The sequence below is a fragment of the Scomber scombrus genome, chromosome 17 (genome assembly GCF_963691925.1).
Source record: "Scomber scombrus chromosome 17, fScoSco1.1, whole genome shotgun sequence".
Classification (NCBI taxonomy): Eukaryota; Metazoa; Chordata; class Actinopteri; order Scombriformes; family Scombridae; genus Scomber; species Scomber scombrus.
In genome coordinates, this window is record NC_084986.1 from 15396520 (window position 1) to 15406077 (window position 9558).

A 9558-nucleotide genomic window follows, 5' to 3' on the forward strand; every position below is an offset into this window, starting at 1 on the left:
GCCTTATTTGAGAACTCTTACAGGCGAAGCTCCACATCAACTGTAATATATTGCACTTTCATTATCAGCTACTTTTAAATAAGACGAATGTCACACTGATAAAGAAGACCATCTGCTACAATATGCGTGCTTTTGGCTCAAAGAGGAATGTTGATTACTGGTGTTTGTGCTCACAGTTCTTATTCAGCCATGACACACACAGCTACGAATCCACCACTTATCACAAACATAATGTTCAAACATGTCAAGTTATATAACAAAGGGAGGAAAGCGTTACGCAATACTGCAATGATTAAGAGACACCTAGTGTACGTCTCCAGTTTAAGAATGGTTAAATGAATGTTTGGGCATGCTTTCTTTTCAGCTCATATACTCATACTTCTATACTTTGTTTCCTCTGCACCAGGCTGACGATGGTGTGTCTATGTTGGTTGTTAGTGGTGATGGCATATGTGTGCGTCCCGGGGTTCGAGTCTGCATGCCTGCAAAGCTCCATCTGCAACGACCTGAGCAACAAGGGAAGGATACTGGTAGGTCTAACTTTCTTTTGATTTCCTCCCTTTGAGTGCAAGGCTTTAACTTTAAGAGGGTAATTCATAGTGCTTTAGATAAGACATGGAGATTTACACCAACTAATATCACAAAAAGTGGCACGTCAAAGTTTGAGCTTCAAAGTTCATCTTAGTAACAAAACACCTTCACCACTCGGTGCATTTAATAACTGTTTTGGAGCTTTCGATGGTATCACAATCTCAGCTTAAAGTCCTGAAAGTGCTAAAGAAAAAGGGAAATGTATTGCTTCTATGAGAAAAGGACAACCTGCATAGAAAGATCATCTGAGGCGATTGAAAGCACGAGAACAGTTAGTAAATGTCTTTATGTCAAATATTTTTTGTGCAGATCTAAAAATAGCTTTCAGTTTAACTAAAAGCAATGACAAACAGATGTAGTTTTAGCTTTGATATTAAAGTGATAACAGGTGAAAAAGTTTGTTCTCTATCTGTGCTTCAAAGGAGTTAAAGCAAACCATTAAGTGATTGACAAATTAGTATATTCTACCGGATGTACAGGATGTTTTTAAGGTGGTAGTAGGTTGACCTACTTGTTGCTTGATGTGGCTATTGAAATGTAGGATTCCTAAATACTTGACTCAGGCTTTTAAGGCACTTTGGTTGAACTGACAATCATTTCAATTTATATTTATCCTGTTTTAACTATAGGTCATCCAATCATTGATCTTCCTGGTGCATTACTCTGTTCAATACAGTCAACTTGCTCATTGATGTATCACCATAAACTCTTTTTGCTGCAAAGGACTCGCACACTTTTAATTTCGCACAGTCGCACAGTTTTAAAATGTTGCTGTTGTCTGTGTGATTCCTTTCTCATAGGACTGCATTCAGCTCTGCATGTCTGTGATTCAGACTGAGTTGCCAGAGCTCAGCTCATTGGCCCTGAAGGTGAATGATGATGATGACCTCTTACTCAGCATCCTTTTGGCCACCCTGGCCTCTGAAGACAAGATATCAGAGCAAAAGCTGGGGGCCCACAGTGACAAAAGACGCTCCTATGCAATGGAGCATTTCCGCTGGGGGAAACCCTCAGGTCGCAAACGCCGACCAGTCAAAATCTTTGCCTCCCCTCTGGAGAGCGGGGGCTCTTCTCAGGGCAGTTTCCCCTCCAAAGCTCGAAGGCAGCTGAACAGTAAGAATGATGAAGCAAAGGATGACACGACTCAAATCCAGGTATCGCCCAGGGCAAAGGTCAGCGCCAAGTCACGTGCCCAGTTTAGCCCGCAGGAAAGAAAGGATGGGACCTATCGGATGAGCCACTTCAGATGGGGGAGCCCACCCACTTCTAAACGTAATGACAGCTTTATTAAATCTTGGGAGGAAAAAGGGCAGCTGGTCAAGGTCCTCAGGAACATTATATTCAAGAGTATGCAGAGGAGAATGGGATGAATGAAAGATGTAGAAGGATAGAAGGGTGGTTGGCTGAAAAAGCTTAATATCAATTGCATGTTAGTACCCACAGCTCTTAATTTTAAATTACAAAAACTTGTCTCTATCATTATTATGTTGTTGAATATGTTTACCGGGATAAAGGTTTCTCTAATGACAAACTTAAGCAAATAAGAAAAGCTAATGGCTGATGCACCCATCGACTGACCTAACCGTCATGGCCTTGACTTGAAAGCTTTCATAGGAATGTATTTTAAAAAGCATACAGTTTGTACACAGAGTGCTAACTTTTTGTAAATTACTATAATATTAAAGATCATTCTGTTTGTGGCATACAACTATCGTAATCGTGTGACTGATTTCATGATAAGAGAATCATCAATGACATCTGATGGAGACCATGAGATACAGCTGAAAGCTCTGGAAAATTTGTGGACATTATGTTAAGAACTGACTGAAAATGACAGAACATAAAATATGCATATGCTGGACCAAAATTATTATAATATGTAATATAAACAACTGATGACTATGAGACTTTGTCACAATTTACAAACACGCCAACAAATAGGTCGTTATAGACTTACATGCCGTTGTACGCTATACGTACAACAAAGCTGGTATGTTAACACTGTTATTCTAGTTGCTTTTAGTATTGAAAAAGTCTAAATTATAGTTACTTCAAGCTTTTTGCTCAATATGTGGCCCAGCTTAAAAACAAACAAGAATGAAGAAATTGTCACAAGTTAGCAGCTAGACCTGCACACTCATTCATAAATTACACAAAATCAACAGCTGACTGGACCACCACTCAATTAAAAACTGATTAATTCAAGTCCAGACAGCTCACTGTAACCCTTCCACAGTTTCAGTGTCCAAGTAAACCACCTAAAACACAACACATTACCTGACTCATATTGTCTGATCTCTTCTTTATTGGATTTGAGGGTTGCTACATCAAGATAAGTGCTGCACTGGCCAACAGAAGTAGCTATCTAATGCTCAATTTAAAAAACAAAAAAAAGGAAAACGTGACAGCTTAATCTGAAAAAAGGAAATTTGGACTGTATTAAAAAGGCCTAATTAATGTAATTGTTTAGTGACGTGTTTAAAAACACTTTTTGCAATTTATCTATCTATGGCTTTACAGCATACAGTGGTTATGAAGTGAAGATGAAATCTGGAAACTGTCATTGAACCAATTCCACGTCAATATTGTACTATGGTTGCTGATTGGTTAGGGAGGATGTCCTCCATTGGAGCGACATGTTACATGTTTCGGCAAATATTACATTGACATGAAAAAATGAAGTACATTAAAGAGATCCTGCCCTAAAGAGGACATCAGGAGCCCGTCCCCCTCCTGCTGCATCAACAGGAGTTGCTGTTGACGCATTTTAATCAAGATTTCAATAATGGACTTTTTCCAAAAAAAGAGAGAAACATTATTTTATAAATAACACTGAGAATTGGTTCCTTTATGACCGTTTCCGTCTCCATCACCTCCTGAGGGACATATCTGATTCTTCATCCTTTAAATGCTCCACTTTATTCTCCAGCTAGTCACATACTGTGTGTGTAAAACAGCTGCAAGTTGCAACTGAATTTAAACATCACTATGAGAGGGGTGTGAGTGAACCAAAACAGTAAAGTTGCAGCAAAACAGATCAACAATTAGTTGAAACTCGCTATAAAGCTCTGTAAAGCCATTCTGCTAGATGCCACTAAACTTTACACACTGCACCTTTAAGTGCAAGTACATAATGTAGGCCTACTGAGCCTACTGAAGTAAAATCTACTCATTTTGTCCCACTGACATTCTATCATTAACCCGTTAAGTGACACTCTCCCACCCCTGGTAAACTTTAGCCCTGGTAGCATAATTGTTAGGGTCATTCTGATTTTTTGGTTGTAAAATGTAAAAAAAAATGTACCTGAAACGTTCTTTATGACTGTAATAATCAAATTGATTGAAGAATAGTAACTGTCTCATTTTGGGTAAGGGGAAGAGGGTACAATAGTAACATTTCCACATTTGCAACACCCATATTATTTCTAAATGTACGCATACACCTGTGACTTCATCATGCACACATATGGCTGCCATCTTAAAAACATCAGCAGGATCCAAGCTGTCATCTTCAAAATATCAGCGAAAATCTACTTTGTTATGAGGTAAGTGAATATATGAACCGGGAACTGTTTTTCTAGAAACTTTCCCCCTTTACCACATCAAAAACCAAAATCAACTAAGCATTTGCAGTACAGTTATAAGAGAAGAGCTCACTGACATCATCATCATACCAGTAACACATCTGTGTGTGGATATGTCTGTATTTGTGGTGTTGACAGGTGGGTGGAGTGTGTGTGTGTGTGTGTGTGTGTGTGTGTGTGTGTGTGTGTGTGTGTGTGTGTGTGTGTGTGTGTGTGTGTGTGTGTGTGTGTGTGTGTGTGTGTGTGTGTGTGTGTGTGGTGTGTGTTCACATTGCCTCGGTGTGTCCCTCTAAGAGCAGCAGGTAGGCCTAGTTTTCTTTGGCCAGACTACACCAGTGGTTCTCCAATGTTTTCACATCAAGGACCCCTGACACAAATTAGACCACTGACCCCATTTGAATAGATTCTTGCTTTTAGATGTTTTTTACAGAAAGTATGAAACCCACGACCAAAATAGTCACACATTCTGTCATTGTGTTACTTATGGGTGGAATTATAGTGAAAATAAATGATTTCCCTTTTTGCTACCCCAGTTTGAGAACCACTGGGTTAGACTAGCCTTCTTACTGTGCTGTGGATTTTGATTTAAGTTTTTGGTAATAAACCTAAAAACTTGTCCCCAAAACCAACTGTGTCTTCATTTCTTGTGCCCTTTACTGATGAACTATAACTTTATTTCATGCACTCTGCAGTCTTCTCCCTCCCAATGTCTGCACGTGGGTGTAATCTTTATCCATTCACTATTCAAGTGGAATTTTCCATGTCCATCCATGCTGTAAGGTATGTCAGGTTCCTACAGCTGTTACAATTGAGCCGCAGCATGGTATAATCATGGATGTATAAAGAGAATATAATTATTATAATTACATAATTGTTCCGCAGTGGTAGAGTTGTAACATGGATCATGGTTTATTCAATGATTTAACTTGCACTTGAGAACAAGAGCAGACATGCCCACCATAACTGCACTAAAATAATTTGCATGCAAATGTCACAAGGAAGTGGGGTTGACCACATTATATAAAGTTTGTTTAAGTCCAGTCGTTCCCAACCTAGGGGTCATGCAACTCCAAAGGGTCACCAGAAAATCTCAATCAATCAATCTTTATTTGTATAGCGCCAGATCACAACAAAGTTATCTCAAGGCACTTTACACATAGAGCAGGTTCTAAACCGTACTCTTCAGGTTTTAATTTTAAAGAGACTCAACATTCCCACATGAGCAAGCACTTAGCGACAATGGCAAGAAAAAACTCCCTTTTAACAGGAAGAAACCTCAGGCAGAACCAGGCTCAAAGTGGGTGGCCATCTGCCTCAACCGGTTGGGGTAGAGAGGAGAGAGAGGAAGAATAGGAGAGAGAAGCACATTGAAAATCAACATTGAAGCTAGTAGGTCCGGGATTGGAATCTGTCATCCGGACGTCTACAGGCCCAGAGGAAAAAGTTTAGGTTATTGAATGCATTAAAATCTGAGGGGTCATGAGATGATTAACGGGAGAAGAAATAAGAAAAAACCAAGTTATTATACACAAATCAGTTTTGAGTTATTCTGATCTTTGATTTTATGTTAAATATTGGATCACTTGAACATTTATTTAAACCATATGAGAAGTTGAGGGGCAAAACATCACTATTTGGTGGAGCTGTTAACAACTCATAGACATCTGAATTATTACTACACACTGCTTTTTGTAAGACATCAAAAGCCAAAAAGGCTGGAAATCACTGGTTTCTTTCTATCATCTGTGTTCTATCATCAATGTGGTGTATTTTAAAAGCTTGTTATAGTATCCATTGTGACTTCATCTGAAACTAAAGATATCAAGTAAGTGGAGTAGAAAGTACAACATTTCCTTTTGAAAAGTAGTGGAGTGGAAGCATAAAGCAGCATAAAATGTACAAGTGCCTCAAAATTTACTTGACTAAAATGTACTTAAGAAAAAAAAACAGCGGAAAAAAAAGGGGGAGAAGACATTATTAAGATATATGCTCTAAGGCTTGTATCTTATGACAGGCATGACTATGGCAAATACTGTCATTGATATCAGTAGGGGGAGGAGGTATAGGGATAGCCTAATTGCATAGACTCCTATTGTGAACCCTGAAATGTTGATTACTCTAAAGTTATTGAGGATGCTGCATGCATTTCTGGCATTTTTAAAATTCAAAATACAGCAAAGGGCAACCTTGTTTAACGCCTCTATTCATTTCAGACTTCTCTGTTAAAACTCTGTCAATATGTATCTGAACTGTAGACTGTGCATAAATCAACTTAACTACAACATATATAAATACATAAACTATAAATGATCGGAATTTACAGTATATACACATTTATCTTTTTTTTGTTTTTTACAAAAAATATACCAATTCTGTCAGCTTTGTCACAACCAACAGATGATACCTTTTGTTCATATAGAAGTTACTTCTGCTATATCCTTCCATGTTTTCAGTCTTAATTCTTGTGTACATATTTTATCATAATGATGCACATATTCTGCATGGTTGATATTGCTGGCAACTGGACTAGGAAGTAAACTATGAGCACTGCTAAAACTGCTAAAAGAAAAAAAACCTGTTAAACCCTGCTGTTGACTGAACCTTTAAGATTAACTACTGTCATCTGTGTTCACAGTCAAATCGAGTAAACACCTCTTTTCACAACAATGCACGATGACACTCCTCTGCCTTCTGCATCTCAACCAGTATTGGTTAGAAAACACAAAGAAATCAGAACTTTTATGGTTACAGACAAATTTATTATACAACACAGCAACATCACTAGCATGCAAAGTCAGGTATGACACTAATAAGGCATTTTCTCCAAGTAAAAGCTGCCTTTGTCACTAGGTAATCCAGTTTTTAAAGTGCAAAGTTCACAGAATGAATAGATTTGACCTACAGCACTACATTTGTAAACAGATCTATTAACCAGACATGTAATGACAAAAGTAAGATTGGATTACTGTCAGTTAATATTAACATTACACTATGCAATGACGACAAGCAGACTGATAGATTTACAGGTTGTTGTTTTTTTTCACTGCGAAAGTTGCGAGATGCTAAAAGACAATTTTACAACTGTGGCATTACATACTGTAGGTGTCACTGGAAGGTTTAGACATCTGCACATTGCTCTTTTAGATAGCTTGTTCTTCATTAACGTGGAAGAAGGAGTCACTGGACAAAGCTGTAAACTGCATCTGATGAGTTTGGTCTTGGGTAATGACAATAAAGACACATCTGCATGAATGTTCATACTGACACATGAACAAAAATGCACATTCACTCATAGGCACGCAAGCCTGCATTGACGAAAAGGGTAAACGGTGCATACATGCACACAGACAATCTGATACACTGACGTGTGGACATAAATCTACATACAGAGGACAATACATCGTAAAAAATTAAAACAAATGGAGCAAACTGGACTGTAACACGTGACACTCAGGGACAAACCAGACACCATCGATGGCTGCAACACATGCCACGTCCGATGCAGTTAATTCACAGAAGCGCAGGAGCGGGAGAGGCGGTCTCTCACAACGTCACAAAACTGAACCATCACGGCACCATGACAGAGGGTACAATTCAAAGACACACATAAAAGGATCTGCTACCTACAGTTGAGCCGTGTTTGGGCAGGCTAGTGCCAAATTATTGCCATTATACTTTGTTTTGATACCTGTGAGTGTGGGAGTGTGTGTTTGTGCGCACACACACAAAATGGCTTTTAGAAGTATTCAAATCTTACTGAAAGGAGACAGACGTGCTGCTTGGAGGCCGCTGCCTGGCGTAAAAGACAAGTGCAAACTCATTCCAGCACGATTCGGGATGTAATGGCAACAACACAGGTTTTGTGTCAAAAATTGTGGCTAGAAATGAAGTAAAAAATAACTTGTTTTTCATCAAATGGGCTCCTTAATATTTTAGCATGACACTTTCAGACGTCACTAGTATGTTCCACTGGCCTCGAGATGATGCAGATTTCTACTCAGGGCTGTTGTCAATACACATTTTGATTTCATGTGCTGCTGGTTATTTATTAGAGGACAAGATTTTAACAAAAAAGCATTTGAATACTAACTAAGTAGCTTTCTCCCTTGCCTATGGACACAATCAGTTTAGTGGCAGTCTAAAATTTGAATTAATATACAGTATATATACACACACGCACAAAAACCTCCCTACTCTGTACATCAGTTTAAAGATTTATATATTTCTCTGTATATACACATTTATATGGGAAGGAGAAAAATAAAGAATCCTTTACGGTTTTTCTAGTGTTTGATCTGGTAGACATTGCGGTAAACACTTCAGATCTTCAGAAGTTGTGGCGCAGTATGTGTTTCAGACTGATTGACACTGTCTGTTTTAACTTGAGTCACCTATAAGGCACACTCACATTGGGGAGGATAGCACGCAGATCAACAGTTATCCTTCTTTTAAACCACAGCTAAAAAACTAAATAAATATCAAAGTTAAATTAGATTCAGGAAATAATTGCCCATCTTGAAAGAAAAAAGCACTTTTGGCTAAATCTATAAAAGGCAAAACAAAACAGTAAAGCCTTAAACACTGGAGACAGAAGTTAAGGAGCTGAGTGTTACTGGAGAAGAAGGAATAGCTTCATATTTGTATGTATCTATCCATATTTCACTCAGACATGTCATACTGGTACATAGTCGCCCAAAAATATAATTCACATACGTTCTTTCTTGACTTTAAAATTAAAACAAATTAAAACAAATGAAACAAAATGTCATAAGATCTGTTTTTGTGATCAAGGGTAGCATGGCACCCGGTAAAAGAAATGCCATTGTCAAGAATTTCAGTGCTTTTGAATTTTCCAGGTAGAGGGCACACAGCAGGTTAATTCAGATAAGAAATCATTTTAAAGCAAATAAAACAATTTTGAGTTTAACATAAAAATCCAACCAGTGGAGTTCCTACAGACATCTAAGATAACCCAAGCAAATAAAAGTTTATGTTACGGCTGCATTTAGTGATATAAGCAAGCTTGTTTTGGCTGCAGGGCAAAATGTTAATCAAAAAGTGGCTTGTTCTTTAGTTTGGCTTCAAACAACTGTGGTCTCTCCCTCCCTTCCATCCTCTGGGGTTGTTTGATTCCACGGTCAAGTAGCCTTTACAGTGAGGATCAATTTGCATCTCCGAACTCCTCCCCACGACCTCAACTGTTCAATCAGTTCTGTATCCTTGCTGTCTAGTACACGCAGAGGTCGGGAAACTTCATCTCGTAGATGGGTACAGATCGACTCTGGCTTTGGCCATAGCCTGAAGAGATGGTTCCAGATGGGCTAGGTGGGGGTCTGGAAAAAGGAAAGGAAACAAACAGCAGTTGTTATTATAATGAGTCATC

At 38.5% G+C, this 9558-nt stretch overlaps 2 protein-coding genes across 2 annotated transcripts in view; one reads left to right on the top strand and one right to left on the bottom strand.

Annotated features, from left to right (window-relative positions):
- The first annotated feature begins 413 nt into the window (after positions 1-413).
- LOC133997783 (pro-opiomelanocortin B-like) lies at positions 414-1961 on the top strand. The gene is made up of 2 exons (XM_062437490.1): positions 414-530; positions 1392-1961. Exons 1-2 carry the CDS (start codon positions 414-416, stop codon positions 1959-1961), a joined length of 687 nt encoding a protein of 228 aa, XP_062293474.1.
- Positions 1962-6936: 4975 nt separating this feature from the next.
- Positions 6937-9558, bottom strand: part of LOC133997688 (protein EFR3 homolog B) — a 34273-nt gene continuing 31651 nt past the window's right edge. Inside the window, exon 24 of the mRNA XM_062437371.1 lies at positions 6937-9508. Coding sequence (XP_062293355.1) covers positions 9403-9508 — 106 coding nt within the window. The 3' untranslated portion in view covers positions 6937-9402. The remainder of the gene's footprint in view (positions 9509-9558) is intronic.